At 38.3% G+C, this 20,191-nt stretch overlaps 1 protein-coding gene across 1 annotated transcript; it reads left to right on the top strand.

Moving 5' to 3' along the window:
• The first annotated feature begins 4,426 nt into the window (after positions 1-4,426).
• creb1b (cAMP responsive element binding protein 1b) lies at positions 4,427-18,301 on the top strand. The gene is made up of 8 exons (XM_007260432.4): positions 4,427-4,563; positions 10,362-10,474; positions 11,421-11,567; positions 11,757-11,857; positions 11,939-12,078; positions 12,755-12,937; positions 13,088-13,241; positions 13,851-18,301. Exons 2-8 carry the CDS (start codon positions 10,370-10,372, stop codon positions 13,993-13,995), a joined length of 975 nt encoding a protein of 324 aa, XP_007260494.1. The 5' UTR covers positions 4,427-4,563; positions 10,362-10,369; the 3' UTR covers positions 13,996-18,301.
• Positions 18,302-20,191: the final 1,890 nt, after the last annotated feature.

Below are 20,191 nucleotides of genomic sequence, written 5' to 3'. Positions count from 1 at the left end.
CCAATAGAAGCTTGAGGAGGATGGTGAATATATGTAAATCTGTGCTTGTCCAGCACTGGATGAAGAAATGCAGGTAGATTTAATGATTTGGTTCACCAATCCGTGATCCATTTTTGTCCTGAAAAAATGGAAAAGTGGAGGCGAAGGAGTTAATACAATCTAAACCAATGGACCATGTAGAGGAATAAACTATCCTTAAGAAGGTCAGTTAAAGAGAAAAGACAATTTACGCCTGCAATAGCATGAAGAAAAGACGATACAGTGATGAAACTACATGTTTAACCTCAAACAATTTATAGATTAATCCATATTTAATTACGCTTGTCATCTCCGCTCGTCATTGAGTGAATAATAATAACGCAGACTGAGTTCTCTGATGCTTCGTGTCTTCTGAACTGTCTAGGTTTGTTCCTTTTTCAGCGTGTTTGTTAACTCAGTACAGTCTGGGACGTTACTCCAGTGGGAAACCTCCTAGACTTCCCCATCTTCAGCTCCTCGGCTGCATAATTAAGCGAATAGGAATCACGGCAAGCTGGGAAATACACCCCCATCCACCCCTACACTTAGCCATAATGCCCCGGATATCATAAAGAAAAATTTATAAGATGCAAATAGGATTTTAAGGATGATCACAGAGGTTACTTGTAAATGCTCATCCACTCAAAACTTAGTTGTCAATGATTTATTAGGGACCTCCTCGTCTGAACGCGCTGCAGTCTGAACAGTTCCTGCAGCTGAAGATCAGCCGGGCAAGTTTTTATCCCTCCTCAGAAAAAAAGAGGAAAAAAAAAACGTGATCAGCTTCATTGCATGACCCGCGAGCTGCCAGAGACGTGAGGAGGCTTTGATATTCTGCTGTCTTTATGAGTTCTTTTCCCCTTACATTACAGACACAGAGAGAGAGAGAGAGAGAGCAGGAGAGAGAGGATAAAAAAGGTAAGAGAAGATGAAAAGGGAAAAACGGAAGAGACAGAAAAGAAAAAAGGAAGAGGAAGACAAAGAAAGAGGGGTAGAAGTGAAAGACATAAGAGAGACAAAGGTATAAAAGAAAGAGGAAAAGTAACCAGAGCAAAATAAAAAAGAGAGCGTAAAACAACAAAGAATGACAGAGTAAGAAAGATGTTAAGAGAGAGATAAAAGTGAAAATAACTGTCAAAAAGGGGGGAGAATTGAAAAAGAGTTGACTAAAATGGGAGAGAACAAGAAAAAAGATTTAAATAGACAAGAAAAGACATGGACACAGTTGAAAAAAAAACAGAAAAGAAAAAAAGGAAGAGAAAGAAAGGGGGGCCGAAGAGAAAGACATGAGAGAGTCAAAGGAACAAAAGTAAGAAGAAAGAAAATGTAGAGTGAAATAAAAAGAAAGAGAGAGAAACCACAAAGACTGAAAGAGTGAAAAAGAGGATATTAAGAGAGATAAAAGTGAAAAGAGCTGTCCAAATGGGGTGGAATTGAAAAAAAAGATGACTGAAATGGGAGAGAATGACAGAATTTGGATTAGACAAAATAAACAAAATTGAGAAAAATGGAGAGAGAAATAGAGAGAAGTAAAAAAAAACAAAGAATAGACACTAAAGAAATGTCAAAATTATACTGTGAAAGAAGTGTGATGAAAAATGAAACGTGAAAGAAAGAAAGAATAAATTAGAATGTGTGAGAAAGAAAAAAGTAAATTAATATAAATTGTGAAAAATGAATTAAACAAGAAGATAAAAAAGGAGAGAAAGAAAGGGGAGGAGAAGAGACAGAGAGAAACAATTATGAAAAATATAGATCAATAAAAGTAAAAAAAAAAGTAAAGAAGAAAGTAAATTGAGAAACTGATAAAAAGTGAAATTAAAAGAAAATAAAATAAATTAAAAAGAGAGACAGACAGACAGACAGACAGCGAGAGAGAAAAAGACTGACTATGAATTGTGGTTTCCTCTCAAGGTCAGTCTCTAAACTGGATGAGAACACACTGAGAACGCTTTTTTTTTGTACAGAAAACAAAGTGTCACACACACACATTCCACACACACACACACACACACACACTCCACACACAGATACAGAAAGAAAGAGAGCTGCAACACCGAACACACTCATGCTACATTTTCATGCTAGCTCTGTCCCATACAACTGCTCCCTCTGACATGTTTATATTTTTAATAAAGAATCTCCTCTCCTCCACTTCACGGCGACAGTGCGGTCGGGGGGCCGGGGGGCTTCTGCATGCAGGAGCGTTCTCCTCGCGTCTTCTATGAAAATGGAGGCAAAGTAAGTATTGATTTTATCATACAGCGTATGATTCGCCCCTCCAGCTCCGCTCAGCACTGTCTGCCAAAGCCGGCGCCGTAAAGATCATTTCCCATATTGGAGGAATCTGTCATTTTTCCCCCACCAGGCCTAAATTGGTGGCTGTTCATTAACGGGATGGGGTCAATTCCCCAAACAATGTGCTCCGTGTCACAATAAAAGGCAGGTTTTATGGGTTGGAGCGGAGAAGCGCTATTAAACAGATAAAACACACCAAACTGGCATCTGGAGGATTATAAAAGGAATTGCGATGAAAAAAAATCTCAAACACCCACAGCCGATTCCGTGCACCGGGAGAGGTGACTGAGTTCAGCATCTTAAGCACACTGAGCAGGTGGTGCCACCTATTGGACAAGGACCGTCCAGCAGCTTGTACTGATGTTCTGATGGGGGGATGGCTGGTGGTGCTTCTGAAACCCCAGGAGAGGTTCAACACTGCCCCCCACTGTTTCCAGCACAGCAGCTTGGGTTTATATAGACTTACTGCACAGCTAAAACTGTGGGAGTACAAATGATCCATATTCCATCCATCCATCTGTCTCTCCGTCCATCTGTACCTCCATCCATCCTTCCAGCCATGCTTCTATCCATCTGCTTATCGTCAGTGTCAGGGTCACAGAATCATTGGTCACAAGATAGAAACTCCCTCCAGGCAAAGCACAATCCATAATCCTCTGATTTAATAAACTATAGATTACTTTCTCTTTTTATTCTACACGATACACTCTTAAAAGTATGCATACTCTATTATTTTTTCTAACTTTTTTCATCCCTCCATCCTGTATACAATACAGCTAATGTTAAACCTATTTTAATAATTAATGCATATGTATTAAAGCCCATGTAAATGTTCTATTGGTGATTACAGATTACACTATGTTTTATAATAGTAGCTAAAATGATTGCAATGTAATAGACTTTAGTAAGAGCACATACACATACATTTAGATGATTTATGATCAAAAAATACAACCCTAAATTGAACCCAGTGTTTATTACATTTACTTGACATTTATTAAATTGCAGACAGTATGAACCGAAGATTTTTCATATTTAATATAGTCAGCTTAATTCATTTGTTAATATACATCCATTTCTTCACTTCCTGCCTGCAGCAGTAGGGTTGGGGCAATTTAGGGGTAGTAATAAGTAATAAATAAATAAATAAATAGTAATAATAATAATAAAAATAATCTGAAATGAGAGCTGCTTTTAAAATATAGATGCTATGAGCTCCAGATCAAAAATGAAAAGAACTATCCAAACTGTTAGCAGGGGTTATATTAATACATTTCTCTAATACAGTATTAATGCAGATAAGCAAATTGAGATCTTAAACCAACATACTTGCTGCATTCAAGACTACATATTTTACAGGTAAATCCAATACCAATAGCAATACCAGTCACACACCTTCTCAGAGTTTTTTTTTTTTTTTATTTAATTACTTTTCTACATTTAGGTTAATTCAAGAAAAAATAAGGGACACATGTGGAATTACGTAGTAATCCGTAAAAAAACGTGTTAGTCCTCAACAATCCCCTGACCTAAACCTGATTAACTGACATGGTGATTTAAGGTGATTATGGATGAGCTGGAGCTTCACAGTGTGAAGAAAAAGCAGCGACTATTGTTCAGCACCTCCAGGAACTCCTTCAAGATGCTGAGAAAACTATTCCAGGTGACTCGACCTCATGAAGACACTGAGATTAAAATACCAAGAGTGTGTAGATCTGTCCTCAAAGATAAATGTAGCTATAGAAAAATCTAAAGTATAAACATATTCTGTTTTGTTTAACACTTTTTGTTTACAGAATAATTCTGCATGTGTCCCTGTATATCTTTAATGTCTTCACTATTAATTTTACAATGTATAACAATTATAAGAGGAGGTGTGTCAAAACCTTTGAATAGTACTGTTTATGTGTAACAGTTAGATGCTGCTGATTATATTGTTTTTGTATTATACTTGCCAGTTTTTGTAATATATTGTGTAGTTAGCCTAGCTACATGCTTTACAATTAAAAAAAAAAATCTTCGTCCTTTTCCGTCTGAACCCGAGCCCACTTCGGCACTTTCCGGCGGTCGCTCGGAACTCTCCGGGAGCGCCTCGGCAGTTGTCGGCCGCGCTGCTGAAGCTCGTCGTGGTTGTTGTTGTCCTCGGTGACGCGGCGGAGGTGTAGCCTGACGCGGCCTCTTACGTGTCGGCCTGAATAAAAAGTGGAGCTCCGAGGGCTCGGGAGTGACGGAAGGAGTCTGTAATTGGTAAGAGAAGGCGAGTGTCCTGGGAGCGGGGCGGAGGGGGACGGCAGGCCGGCCCAGATTGCTCTAAGACCGGGGCTGCGGTCGGGTTCGGCCCGGTGCAAACAAAGCGATCATGGCGGCGGTGGGCTGCAGTGAGCAGCCGGGGAGAGGGAGGGCGAGAAAGGGAGAGAGAGGGAGGGGAGCCCGCGGCTTGTGGAGACGGGCAACCGGGCCGCCGGCTAGCCGGAGCGAGCGAGAGAGAGAGGGAGGAGGGGAGAAGTGCTGGTTGAGAGTCCGGTTTATAATCTGCTGTTCTCGGCCGCTGTGAGCTCCAGCCTCCCTCTCCAGAGCTGCTGACTGAGGCTGGAGAGAGAGTCCGACTGCTGGGCTGGGTTAAAATAGTACAAAATGTTCTCTTTAATGGAAACTTATATATTTTACAGGTTAAGAATGTAATTTTTGTAATAGTTATCTTGCATTGACAACTGAATTAAATGTTGAATGTGTTTAAATGCATTATAAAGAGCAAACTAGCTAGTTAACACTAGCTAGGTAGGTAGGAAACCTGTAGTGTTATTGCTATAAATATCGAATCCAGGTCCCGGAAGTAAAAATCCATTCCAGGATTTTGATCCTCAACTGCAGCCGTGCCTCCCAGGCAGTTGGAACAAAATCCTGGGGTGGATTTTTATTTTCTGGACCTGGATTAAGATAGTTATTATTGCACTATATAATGTAACTAGCTGTTAGTGAATATAGCACAAAAAAGTTAATAAATGTGTGTTTGGTAGATTATTATTCCTTTGTTGTAACAAAGCTTCTCAGCAATACATCTATAAATCTAAGATATTTCATTCAAGTCTAGTAACACAGTCCAGATGTGTATTAAAAATGCCACACGTCTAATTAAACGTTTTTGTGATATCAGTGATCAATGTGCTGTTATGTTGCTTGTTATTGGGTGAAAATCTTGAGTAATCTAACTGCAGATATGCCTCTCTCACGCTTACACACGCTTACACATTATAGAATAGAACAATAACCATATAAACACACAAACTCCAAAATTGTAATTGTAACTGTAACTACATTAGAAGGAAAAAATACGAAATACTAATCTGTTACACTTCAGTAGAAGTCTTTGTAATGTGCATAGTGGTTGGGACATTTGCCTCTTAGCGCTGGGATCCTGGGTTCAAGTCCCTATCTGGGTGGAGTTTCCATGTTTTACTCTTGTCTGTGTGGGTTTCCTCACACAGTCTAAAAACATAGAGATCAGGTAAATTGGGTGTTCTAAATTGCCTGGAAAAAGTAGATACTCTTAATCGTGTGGAATTGAATGTGTGAATGACTACATGCCCAGATTTGGATTGACACTCTGTGTTGGGTCAATCCTGGGATGGATTTTTACTTTCTGGACCTGGAATACACACCTCTAGCTATTGCATTACATAACATTACAAAGTTGCCGCAGTTCAGATGCTGGTAGTAGTAGTGCAATAATAGTGCTAAATGGTGGGAATATAGCTTTTTCAGTTCAGTCCAGTTGTATATTTTAAATATGCCACACATCTCCTAATTAAATGTTTCTGGGATATCAGTGGTGAATGTGCTGTTATGTTGTTTGTTATTGGGTCAGAATTCTTGAATAATTAAACTGAATATGCGCATGTCTCAGTCTTACACACTGAAAAGGCCAGTAACCACACAATAACACACTACAGAATAGTAACTGTACAGTAGTACGGAAAAAATGCTTATATGTCAATAGATAGTCAGTGTAAAATAAGATAATCAGAGGTTTCACATTTAATATTTTAAGTGTAGTTCAATTAATACTGTCAAAAAGCAAATCAAATGCATTGAGGTGTTTTAATGGCTTTAATGGGTTTAAATATCAACAGATGCCAAAATAATTTAGTAAAATTATTATTAACTGACTAAAATAATATTATAATATTTATTATAATATTTATTTTATTTCTAATTATCTTTAGACACAACCCTAGAATGAAAAGAAGTAGCATGCTATGGAATAATGCTGTTCAGTTTCCATTGACTTTATTTCACTTGTAGGTTAGCAAGCTTCCCCTTTAAGAGTTAAACTACAGCTTGGTTTCCTGTGCTAGCTCAGAGGCATGATGTCCCTCAGCCTACAGAATATTCCGGAAGGTGATTACAGATGCTGTTACGATGCATTCCTGTCTAATGATGTTTATCAGCCCTTGAGGAATGTGTTTGTGTGAGGGCACTTCCTGACCTTACTGATATAAGCCTAAGGCAACGTCTAAGGCAGAATGGACACAGATTCAATTAGCCTTATTTATTTACAATATATTTTCTCCAGATTTGCAGGAATGTGGTCAGATTTCTTTTTACTACATCAACACCTTCCTAAAATAATCACATAGCTCAATTTTTTCTAGTGTTTCAGGAAACTTTATATTTTAATATACTTTAAAATTTATATGACAGTTGTTATTGCCTTTTTTTACAGTATTATTGGTGTAAGAGAAAGTTTATTATTATACAGTTCAGCAGTGAAAGCAACCAGAGCCAATCCTAATTCGACATTAGGAAAATATAAAAAAAAACATTTTTCATTTTAACAGCCACAACAGTGATCTTGCAAAAGTGTTCATACCTTCTAAACTTTTTTTTTTTTACATTTTGTCACATTACAACTTCATTACTTGACACCTCTGATGACCTGTATTTTATAAAATGTTTTTTATTGAGATTTTAAGTGATAGACCAACACAAAGCAGCACATAATTTTGAGGTGGAACAAAAATAATTAATGGTTTTCTTTAAAAAATTTAATAAAATAAAAGTCTGAAAAATGTGATGTGCAAATGTATTAAGCCCCATTTGCTCTAAAACCCTTTAATAAAATCCAGTGCAATCAAATGCATTCAGAAGTCACTGTTTGTTAATGAAGTAATTTTCAGTGAAAGGTTTCTCTACTAAGTATTCATGTAGAGGTGCTGAATACTTTTGCACTTCACTTATTTTTTAAAAAATTTTATTTGATTGACATTTTGAAAACCAAATATCATACTTCATGTGTGTATAATTACTATTTACAACTATTTGCCTCAATCTTGGTCAAACAACAATATAACATCCAACCACTAAAGATAGTGGTTATAGTGTGTCTAATACCATGCTTTTCTGTTTAAACTACACTTGATATGACATTCTTTATTATAACATTACATTTTTTCGCAAAAAATGTGGGGGTGTGGGGCAGGTGATGGTTTGTGGTGGGGTCCATTTTGCTTGGTGCCCCAAATGCTTTAAAACGGCCCTGACAGTGCCAGTGACCAGTAACAAACTACATCTTTTCCATGTGGCTGGAATGCTAACATAGGCTTACTTTCACCACACTGGCAACATTTCTGGCTTGTTGTGTTTTAATTTACACACCATTAACACTCACCTGCCACAGTAACATGGCCCTCCTGTCTCTGTCCAGAACAGCCACTGTAGAGTCCACAGAAACTGCTTCACTGTGCCTTTTCCCAGCAGAGCAGAGCCATCACCGACTGGCTTCTGCTTCCGAATGAACGAACTGTGATTATAAATAGAGTTTCAGCACAGGAATGCAGCAAACTAGCAAGAATTTACAACCCACCTCCATCCTCCCTCGTCTCTCACACACACTAGGCCTCAGTACACACTAAATTGCTGTAACGGTCGCTGGCAGAGTACCACAAAACTAAGTCCCAGGGCACACTTGGAAAAGAAACCTTTCCCAGAGTTGCCTAACTAGTGTTTGGATGGCATCCAGGTGAGAAGAACAGCCTGCTTAGCTGTGGTATGTTATTGGAGGTGTTTGTTTAAGGGCTCTTTGGCCCCTGAGGAAAGACATGGCTAAGTAGAGCACTGACATCCAAGTGATAAACCAGCAGCCTGAGTTTTTCTTAGCATACCTTGAAACCAGGAGCAGCCAGAGTCAATTTCAATATCGAATATACTCTACTGTATAGTGAATAACTAATATATACTGATATCTGTTATAATACAGACTTAAGAATGGTAATTTTACAAAAAAAAAAAGGGAAATGTCATTTGAAGTAGCTACAGTCTCTTTTGAAAAGTAGAATGATAAATGCTCTTTTATCTGAGCAGTAAGTGTATATTTTAGTAAAAACAATAATATTAGAATACATACTAAAACATTCATACAAAAAGTAATGGGTTTACACCACTTATATTGCTAAAATGCTTTTAAATAATATGTTACAATGTTACTCCTGGTGTCTAGGAGCTCTGCACAGTACTGCATGTTTAACTGTAATTAGGCCACATAACCTCAATTTATTTATTAATTATTATTATTTTTTAAAGTAGAAATCTGGTGTGAAATGGACTTGGGTGTAATGAAACATGATGACATTTGTAGAATAGCCCATCTCCATTCACCCCCAGCATTCAAAAATGCACTGCTTTTAGCCGATGCTCTCAACAGGCTTACAATGCTAGTGAAAGGGTGTTTATAAGCAGTGTTTTTTAATGACTACCTATACACTGTCAAAGCTCTCAGTGCCTCATTTTTAATCTCAGGGCTCTCAGAATTCTACCAATGAATGTAAAGCTACTTTGAGCTTGATAATGTTGTAAAAAAAAAATGTTGTTTTCTTTGCATGGCCAACAATATGCCCCTATCACTAGCATTGTAAGCCTGTTGGGAGCATTGGCTAAAAGCACTGTATTTTGGAATACTGGGAGTGAAAAGAGGTGGGCTATTCGAAAAAATGTTTTATTTGTCATAACTTTTTACTACACCCCAAGTCCATTTCAGATCAGATTTCTCCTGTAACGAAGAGTGCCTTTTTAATTTATATAGGATGTTTAAAATTGTATATATTTCTATGAGTATTCTTTATAATAAACTGATATTGGAAAGGGTGTAATTACGTTATTATGGCATTATGTTATCATTATATCCCTGTCAATAATATGTACTGTATATTCTTTATCACAATAACAAAATGTAAGGATGTGTCATGAAACACTAAGTGTTATGTTTGTTAATACTGTGAAAGCTGCAGATCACATTAGAACAGATAGAGATAAACATAAATACAATTAAAAAAAAAAGTTTTTTTTTTTTATTCTAAAAAAAAAATAGTGTGTTGTGCTGGAGCGAGCAAAGCAGACCCTGCAGCAGTGCTGCTGAAGTTTTTATACACTAAGTCAGAGACAGAAGCTTATCTGTTGTTGCACAGTTTGTGTTGGTCATCCTCTGGTGCCCACAGGATGCTGTTGGCTGGATATTTCTAGTTGGTGGACTATTTTCAGTGACTATTTTTCAATGAGGTGTTTAAAAACTCCAGCAGCTCTGCTGTGTCTGATTCACTCATACCAGCACAACACATACTAACACCTCATACACTCACTACAGTGCAGAGAATGATGATCCACCACCCAAATAATAATAGCTGCTCTCTGGTGGTCCTATGTGGTACTTAACATTGAAGAACAGGTTGAAATGAAAATAATAGGGCATAAGTATGTTGAGAAACAGATACAGGACTACGGTATGTAATTATAGAACTACAGAGTGCTCATATACTGTGAATGTAGTGAATAACGTGTTAATGAAGTGGCTGGTCGGTAAATATGCATGAATTCCAATTCCTCCATCATATAATGGCTTAACAGGATCAGGAGAGACACTCTGGTTACTCCCACAGCTCAGCCAGCAGGGTGTAAAATTAAAACACAGGGCTCTAAAGGGATTCACTTCCAGTGATGTCATATTTTCCTCACTCTGTGGTGATGTGTTGTAATGTGCCCCGCCCTCTCCGCAGCTAACTCGATGACCATGGAGTCGGGAGCCGAGGCCCAGCAGGGTGCAGACACAGCTGTGGCTGAGACAGAGACCCAGCAGATCACTCAGGCCCAGATCGCCACGCTCGCCCAGGTAACCACAACCTGATCACCTGACCATGGCTCATCCTCATGTTAGCCATAAATGGGTCCACCAGTAACCCACTGGAGTTACAGTTTTACAGTACAGTGTTAACTGTGAACTTTGCTTGTGTATGGACATATGTGATGTGATCCAGATGTTGTGTTATGCTATTTATGTTAAGTTATGCTATTTGTGAGGTTTGTGTTTCTGTATGTAACTGGTTCATGCCATATGTCATGAAACATGTCAAGAAATATGACATGACTTTTGACATGACTCACATGACTTTTTCACTTTGATACAGATTTCGAAGCAGTGTATCGATACATTGTGATTCAAATTAATCGATTCTGTTCGAATCCGAGATTCAAATTTAACATTACTAGGCCAAAAATAAAGGTAATTAGAGAAAAAGGAGAACATCAGTACTTGTCCTGCTGGTGCTTCGGACACCATTTGCCCAGCACTACTCATAAAGAATGTCCTTTTCATCTGATTTTAATTGTAGTTCAGGTACATGCTTTATCTCAATGAAGGTTTTGTTTTTGCATTGAATGTGGATGTGATTTCTCCCAGAGTCCCTTATCTGTTCACACAGACATGCTTACTAACCTACTGTGCAATCTAAAACTGCAAGTTAAAGCTGTAATCCAAGTTGTGCAATGCACGTTAAAACTCAATAAACCATGCAAAAATATACCTAAATAGCAAAACAATCTAGAAATGCTGCCATCTTCTCTTAATAAAAAGGCTCTTAGCACTAAGATTAATGCCACCTGAGGGCCTAAAGATTGCTAGTATAAACTGAGCTTCATATAAACTGTCAGCCTTGTGTCATATGCACAGGAACTCCAGACTCTGATTTTTTTTAATGTGCTAATAATTACTGGCCTCTTTTTGAGATCTTTAGAATAAGCAGAGCATGTGTGCTGAACGTATGTGGCTTGTTGTGTAGGTGACTGTGGGTGCAGGTCATGCCACTGCCACCGGGCCCACAGTAACTTTGGTACAGCTGCCCAACGGCCAGACGGTCCAGGTCCATGGGGTGATCCAGGCAGCCCAGCCCTCTGTCATCCAGTCACCTCAGGTGCAGACAGTGCAGGTAAGTCCAGCAACTTGTTAATACTGTATGTGCAAATGATGTATGGAAGCTCCTGGGAACTAGTTAGTGCTACAGAATTAGTGGACATAGTTACCATAATGCTAGATATCTCCAATTAGATTTTAATGTTGATAAGCGATATTGTGTTATGAAATTACCAGATGGTTCAATTTTGTGTCTGTTTATCAGATCTCTACAGTAGCTGAGAGCGAGGACTCGCAGGAGTCTGTAGACAGTGTGACTGACTCTCAAAAACGCAGAGAGATCCTCTCCAGGCGCCCTTCGTACAGGTATGTGTGGTGGTTTATCTGTACTGACTGCACTGGTGTCTTGTAAAACGCTAAAGTCGTGTCCTCTGCCTGACCCTGCAGGAAAATTCTAAATGACTTGTCGTCAGATGCTCCAGGAGTGCCACGAATCGAGGAGGAGAAATCAGAAGAAGATGTTGCACCTGCCATCACTACAGTTACTGTGCCAACTCCGATTTACCAGACGAGCAGTGGCCAATATAGTATGTTTCATTTCTTATTTTTAGAGACAGCAGAATTGCTAATATAATACTGTTTTGAGGATCATCTGGTAATGAGCTAAAAATCACTTAAATCAAGATCTTCAGATCTTTAAAACAAGAGCGTCTAAAAGTTCATTTAGAAGCAATTATTCCCCTTTCTACTTTAACTAAAAAAAAAGAACAGGCAAAAAACACACAGCTAACAAAATTAAAACACATACGTTAAGTCTGTGTTTTTTCAGGCTAGATCTGAAGTACAATACATTTTCTGCAGCTATTAATCCTGTACTGATACTGTTTTTGAATCAACAGATGAGGCATTCAAATGAGCAAGTGGATGTTTGATTATTAAACAGTTCCTTGGCACAAAATGCATTTGTTTAGTAGTTGGGGTAAAAATGCTTTGATGTGGTTTAACAAGCCTATTTACCACCCTGTTATTTAATTTGAGAATTATCATTTTATTTTGACAGAAGGCTCATGGAAAAAACTAGACAATGTCTGCTCTGATTGGCTGGTTTAAGGCACCAGTGATGGTTCATAGAACCCACGCAATTTAGCAAGAGTTTTAACATTTTAACAGTAACACTGACATTACTGGGTGGTACTTCACACGCCTTGGTTGCAAACTTCAATAACACATTTCTTCTCCTCTTGTTTTCTCTGTGTCTTTCAGTTGCCATTACACAGGGTGGAGCCATCCAGCTGGCCAATAATGGAACAGACGGTGTCCAAGGCCTGCAAACTCTCACCATGACCAACGCGGCAGCTGCCCAGCCAGGCACTACCATCCTTCAGTACGCCCAGACCAGCGATGGCCAGCAGATCTTAGTGCCCAGCAACCAGGTTGTGGTGCAAGGTGAGCTGCTAGTCTTTGGTGTCCTCCGTACCATCTGCAGTCTCTTAACAATATTAATATTAAAAATAAATTGTTTATATTTGTTATTAAGTCGACTGAAAGTTAAAGTGTTACTTGACCATTTATGAAAAATGAATTGCTTGCCTGAAGCTGCATCGGGAGATGTTCAGGCTTACCAAATCCGCACAGCACCAGCAAGCACCATCGCCCCGGGAGTGGTCATGGCCTCGTCCCCAGCCCTACCCAGCCAAGGGGGCGCTGAGGAGGCCACGCGTAAAAGAGAAGTTCGTCTTATGAAAAACAGGTAGGAGATGAGTGTGGTTAACAAAATATATGGATATCCAAATTTAATTGGTGTTTGTTTAGTAAATTTAATGTAACTTTCCAGATTGTGCTGCTGTCTTCTAATTGTGACCAGTATTTTTCCTTTTGATGTGCGTTTAGCTTCAGTTTGATTTAGCTAAGAAAAACCCGATCGTTTTATAAAAAGAGAGGCCAATGAAGAGAAACTAGCATCAGTTAGCTTTTAGCCTAGCATAGATCCCTGTTTAGTCCCTCTGGCTTTTGCTTTGTTGCATGCCAAACCTGATCTCCCCTCAAGTTTGAGCCCTCTCAATGTCACCTTACCAGATTTTCCTAAAGCTCCCCGAAAGAGTCAAGACTGTTATGTAACAGTTTGGAGGTTTTGTGATTGGCCTGTTTTCCAGCTTGGGTTTGGTTCTTTGGTTATTTTAATAAGGAAGGAAAAACAGTGATTAATGGTTCATGATTTGCCACTTCCATGTACTCTCATGTAACTCTCATTATTCCACTACATTAAGACCAATACAGTTTGACTGTTGTCTAGGTCTATTTAATAGTCTCTCTCTCTCTCTCTCTCTCTCTCTCTCTCTTTTTCTCTCCCTTCCTTTAGAGAGGCTGCTCGCGAGTGCCGTCGAAAGAAAAAGGAATATGTCAAATGTCTGGAGAACCGTGTGGCTGTTTTGGAGAACCAGAACAAAACGCTCATTGAGGAACTGAAAGCTCTCAAAGACCTGTACTGCCATAAGTCTGAGTAATGTCCTCGTCCATGTCTGTCCACGGTCTCGGCGGGCTCGAGTGTACCTGTAAGGAGACTGTGTGTGTGTGTGTGCCCCCTCCTCCCACCGGACCGGAACGCATGTTTTTCTAAATGTACTTTTTTTTAAAACACTTTGGACCGCCTGAACACACACGAGAAACATGCAGGGACACACCCCCCCCCACCCACCCACCCACCCATGGCCAAAATCTCATCAGCACCAGTGGATCATGTCATTACTGGGAAATTGGCTGAAGGTATTCTAGGACTTAGGATGGTTGGCTTCTTAACGCCTCGTCCCTTTTTTAAATCACCAGGATTGCTGGAGAAATAAAAAGACGGCACGCTGGTTGTCGGTTTAGAAGTGGCCGGCTGATCGGCGAGGAAGAAAGGGGAAATCAAATCTATATTTAAATGGTTAAAGCAGCTCTAATAACAGGCTGTGCTGTTTAAATATTCTGAATTGTCTCTGCAAGTCAAGAGTCAAGAGCCAAGATGATCAAATCTTTAAGGGGGAACAGAGAGGAAGAAAGCGTTTTTCCTGAAGTGTCAGAGTTTGAGGTATATTTGTCTGACTGTTACTAACATTTGGTGTCAAATGTTTGAGTTCATGCTTTGTTTTTGGTTGTTTTTTACCTACTCAACATTTCTATGGTTAAAAATAACTGTACATTTACTTTTGATGCCTTGAGAAAGCTACAGATGTATGAAAATAAGTTTAGAGAGTATAAGTCATTTATAAATGAAAAATATTAATCTAGAGAAAAGTATTCTAGCCGTGTACATTTTGCCTTCGGCGGCATTTCGTTCATGGGAAGATTTTCAGCCTTGATTTCTAGGCAGCAGTGCTCACCTGGATCCACTGCACCAATGATCTGGCATCAGCACCAAATGCAACGCATCAAGCTATGCAAACACGGTTTTACAATGCAAGCGCTATAGAGAGAGCCATGTCTGGTTAAGCTCCCTCTCAAAGCCAGTGGGCTTACATCCAGGTTATCTGTCATGGCAGACCAGCACCTCTTTGCAGCTTTGGCAGAGAACAGTTCACTTGTTCACTCAAATGAACGGATATAGGAAAAAGAATAAGCTGTTAATTTCTTTGTAAAAGTAAAGCAGCACCTCATCAACTGCTGCACATGTTTAGTGTTTAAGGCTGTTGGGATAATGGTAAAAAGTATCGCTTCAATTACTTTGAATTTAGTACCGATACCCAAACGATTATTTTTTCGGTACCTGTTTCTAAATTCTAATAAAAAAAGCAATTACAAAAAGTGATAATTATTCTCATGCTGTCACCATGAGAGGCTTCCATACTTTTGGAGCTTTATTAAGAACAAAAATAACAGCGTTTCTTTAAATGCTTAAACTACAAACTACAAAAAAAATACAAGTTTTTTTTTTTAGAAAAATCTGCATTAGATTAGTGGTTTCCATCACTTAAAAAATCTGTATTATTGGTTTTATTTTAATGCACTGGTGTTCATGCAAAGTATCACAAATAGGCACCACATTTTTTTAGACCTTTCGGTACTCGGTAATACAGAGATTTTGGTTGGTACCTTTTTGGTATCCATTTTCAATACCAGCCCTATTCTTATCCATAGCTGTAATATGTGAATGTAGAGTTAGAAGTCTTGCCCAAGGATTCTTCTTCTTATTATTATTATTATTATTATAAGTCAGGGAATTAAACCCTGGTCTACCAGAGGAAGATCTAGCCTAAGAAAACTCACTATGCTAAACACGCCACTTGGTTAAAGGTCTCATTTCATTGTTTTTAATTAATTTTGTCAGGGTCTCTAATATTAATAAATGCCCTGTAAGCCGTTTTTTTTTTTGGTGAAGAAAGTGCTCCGGTGCTCCTGTTTCAGGCTGCTTTAGTAATAAACTTGGTTTAGTAAAAACTTAACCACTAGTATAAAAAACTTGGGTAATGCTAACCGTCTGAGGTAAAATGTATAGATTTTAGGACCCTCTTTGAGAAGAAAAGAGAAATTTAGGAAATTAAAATTCAGAGCTCATACAGTCAAGCTAAGCTAAGCAGATACAGGAACAACAGCATGGTTAGCATTTGTGCTAATTGTTTATGCTAGCTAGAATGTGCTTTTAGGCTGAATACAGGTTTTGCTGCAGGCCACAAAAGCCATTTGTGCTACAAAGTGTATATTTTAAATAGTTCTCACAAAACAGAGTCAGAATTCACACACATCTACTATCATAAAAAAAAAAAAACTGTTAGCGCTTGTACAGTTAAGCTAAGCTAAGCCCAGTTAGGTAAGGGAACAAGGCGGGTGGTGAATCTACCCACTAAGCTACTTAATCAACTAAATTAATACATTAAAACAGTGGCAGGTAAAATATAGACAACCTAGCTGAATGTGCTTTTGAGCTAAGCTGCCCAGTCAGGGATAGGAACACAGAGGAAGTGGTGTTTTCACTGCACTATACTAACCTAACTCAATTAACCAATTAATGCATTAAATCTGTCCTGAGTACAGTAAAACTCAACCACCAGTTTGTTTATGATAGCTAGAATGTGCATTTGAGCTAAGCTAAATATATGAATTGCTTCAAGACAGTATGCCTACAAAAAGCTGTCTGAGGTAAAGTTTGTATATTTTTGGATGTTTTCACAGTACAGTGCGTCTGTGCATCTGGTTTCACACATCAACTCTCAGAATAAAAGCGTTATGTTTCCGCTCTTTCACACTAAAGCTAAGCTACGCTAAGCTAATCAGATACAGAAACCAGCATAGGTCGAAGAAGTGGTGTGTTTGCCCAGTCAGGAAATGGAACCCTGGTCTGGAACCTGACATAACATTAACCTAACTCAATAACAGAGAATGCTATAAAAATGATAAGCAATCATGATCAGGGGGATTAGCCTGTAATGTTACAGAAATAACGTTTCATATTCTGAAAATGTGTAACACAATAATGATTTGCTTCACAGTGTTATTAAAACGTATCTCACCCAACGTTCCCAGATAGATTTATAGGCTACTAATATCATTAAAATATTAAAGGTAGCATTCCCAAAACTAAATATTTAAATGTCATGCTTGAAAATGTTAAAAACAGAACCGAGCCTCAGATTTCACACGTTGACTTTCACAAAATAAATAGTTGTGTTTAAGCTCCTGTATAGCAAAGCTAAGCTATTCTAAGCAGCTATGAAGACCAATAGTATGATAGCTAGTATCTGCATATAGAAGGAATATTTAAAAAGGCAGACCAAAACTCCATGCTGTGTATTCTATAGCTGCTTTACTACATTTGAAATGCAGCTGTGTTGAGCTGAACACAGATCTACAAAATAGAGGACAATATGTATTTTAGTCAAGTACAGTGAAGCTAAGCTATGCTAAGCTGCTACAGAGACCACTGCATAATAGAGGTATAGCATTTCTGTTCATTATTACTAGATTAGTTACACCAACATAAAGCTGAAAACAGACTAATGTCACAACTAATAATTGAATTTTTCACATGTATGTATATATGTTTTTTAAGCTTCAGCTCCTGCACTGTCTCTGTGCTTAGAGTTAGGGACCATCTCAAAACGACCATAATTTGTAGTTATTTATTACACGGTTATTTAAATTAGATGATTCTGTTGCCAGCACAGTACTGAGTGTTTTAACCACCACAGTACAGCAGGATTGTGCGATTTAATGCACTTCCGTTAAGTATCTAGTTTCTGCACATTTTCTACAAGATGAGCAATTCACAAGGTGCAGGGGATCCAGACGTTGAGTTTGTGGAACTCATTATTGCTGAAATCAAGGCTGTAAACCTGGCTCAGGCTGCTCTCGCAGGCCCACCACAGTGATTCCTATCTTTGCACAACCAAACCTTTGTGGTGAGGCTCAGTTTGGAGATTAATTAGCTATTTAATCTGAAATGGTTAAACATGGTCAAGATTTTTACGTTTCTTGGACTTGAATTCTTCTGTTTGTTTGTTTTTATACAATTTGTTAAATCTGTTGGATTACTTGTGGCTTTTTAACTCCACTTTTTGCTTCATCATACAGAACTGAAATGAGTATCATCCTCTATAACAAGTATTAATATCTCTCTTCGCAAATATGGCATGTTTAAACTTGTTTTTTTTGTATATCATTTTTAACTTTGATATCTCTATGGTTATTTTTGCATTGTGTCACAATGGATATGGATTCAGTGTCTTTGTATTTGATGCATCAACGCGTAAATAGAGGGTACAAATATATGTTGTTAGTCTACCATGACTGTTGCATTTTTGGCAGCTATTTCATAAAAAAGACGTGTGTTGAAACCAGCGTTTAGTTGTATGTGTCATATTTCAAGTCACAGATTTTCATATCAGTCATTTTCTGTACTGAAAAAATGTCTGTTTTCTATGTGTGTCAAGCCCCACAATTCACTCCTGTACCATTTAAATCTCTCTCTTGGTGGTGTACAGTAATTCAGCATTGTTTTAAGCAGAAAGCAACTCAAGGTTGGAATCACAGGGCATCTCACAAGATGATTTCATGATGCATTGCTCACTATATATGCAACATCTGTGGGCAAATGTACCAAATATATCCATGTTAGAGGTGTCTAACAAGGTACTAGCCATGCTAAAAAAAATCAAACACAGTTAAAAGGAGGTTCTTTCTCCCTGCTAAAAAAAATCTAGCTCAAGACCAGCTTGTCTTCTGAAAAAAAAAAGCCTGTGCTGGTTGGCTAGCTCATTAACAAGCTCTTCACCAGTATAGGGTATGTTTTTTTTTTCTGGATAAATAGCTGGTCTTAAGCTAGATTTCTTTTTTTTAGCAGGGAGAAAGAACCTCATTTCATTTTTAGCTACTGTTTTCCACAGTAAACTAGTAAAATCCTTTTACTATAATATTGAACATAATATTGAATAGTACATATATCATCATTACATTCACACATGGAGCCTTATTCCCTTCCAACAACTCCTACTTTGTGTATTATATTTTGTCAATGAGTGTAATTTGTAACATTTTAGCAATTAATACCCACCCTCTGTGTCTGTATTCAGGTAGTCTTTCCTTCTGTTACGATTAACACTGTTTTTAAGGTTGTTTATATTGTACAGTTAATGTTAATCATGAAACTGAAGCATAAGGCCAGAAGCAAGTCTCCGCAATAGTATAAAGTTATCCTTTAACTCAGACTGTAGAATTATCAGTAGGGTACAATCCAGCCTGCCAGTGGTGTTGTACCACCGGACCAGAATGCGACAAATTGGATAAGTAATCTCTGAGCAGCAGGCTTTTTCCAGTACAGATTTGAGTGCCCTCCAAGAATATGCAATTTGACACAGAACACCTTGGGCCTGGACTTTCCTGTAAAACCAATTATTTTCTGACAGGTGAACATTCCTCTCTGGAACCTGTGACTGGGATCCGTTCCCTCTGTGAGAGGATTTGTTCCGTTTTGCAGATAAAGCTGAAGAGAGCTTGGAATGGGAAAGGTCTCACTGGAGGTAGTTCTGTGTTAGGCCTCTCTATAAACTCAAGCTTATTCTGACTTACTGAGTTACAGGGGAAGGGGTGGCTAAGGAGGTCTGAGTTATACATGCTGAGTCATTTCTAAATAAAGACAGTAACGACAAACAGCTGGTTAGTTCTTATTTAATCTAACCAAAAATTTGCAGTGTATCTTCAAATATCATGAAAAAAAAATAGAACATATTTTTTATAATATAATCTTTGTATTCATAATATAATTAGAAAAACTAAACTCTCAAGATTTATATTAATTACACAAGATATTACAAGTGACATATTGCAAGACTTTATTATATAACTTTACATCAGTGTGGTTTATAGCTTATAAAAATCCAGCATCTCCAGCTATTTAAAGACTTCCTAAGATAAATTTCTTTTTACCCTCAGTAGTGTGTAACACTGGGTCACACTGGGACACTGATGTGCCCGTGCACACTATGTATTCTGGTTATTGTTGATGTAAAAGTTGGGTTTGTGCACTGCTGCGTGTTGCCAAGATAGTAATGAACATCTGTCTGTTGATGTCTGTCTAAGTTGCTTTCAGCCAGTGGTGCACCTGTGTTTTTTGCTGCCAAGATAGCAACACGCCAGAAATATACCTGAACACACCTCACTTCCCGACCACCATGGCCATCAACAGAAGACATGAAAATGGAGTATTAGTGGGGTGTAAGATAGCAATTTTTG

Source organism: Astyanax mexicanus, chromosome 11 (genome assembly GCF_023375975.1).
Source record: "Astyanax mexicanus isolate ESR-SI-001 chromosome 11, AstMex3_surface, whole genome shotgun sequence".
In the NCBI taxonomy this organism is placed as follows: domain Eukaryota; kingdom Metazoa; phylum Chordata; class Actinopteri; order Characiformes; family Acestrorhamphidae; genus Astyanax; species Astyanax mexicanus.
The sequence above is the reverse complement of the archived record's forward strand: the minus strand, read 5'-3'. Positions and strand labels throughout refer to the sequence as shown.

Coding starts and splice junctions, on each gene's coding strand:
- creb1b (XM_007260432.4), top strand. CDS start 10,370: ATGACCATGGAGTCGGGAGCCGAGGCCCAGCAGGGTGCAGACACAGCT. Junction 11,568..11,756: donor CTCAGGTGCAGACAGTGCAG/GTAAGTCCAGCA, acceptor TCTGTTTATCAG/ATCTCTACAGTAGCTGAGAG. Junction 12,938..13,087: donor CAACCAGGTTGTGGTGCAAG/GTGAGCTGCTAG, acceptor GCTTGCCTGAAG/CTGCATCGGGAGATGTTCAG.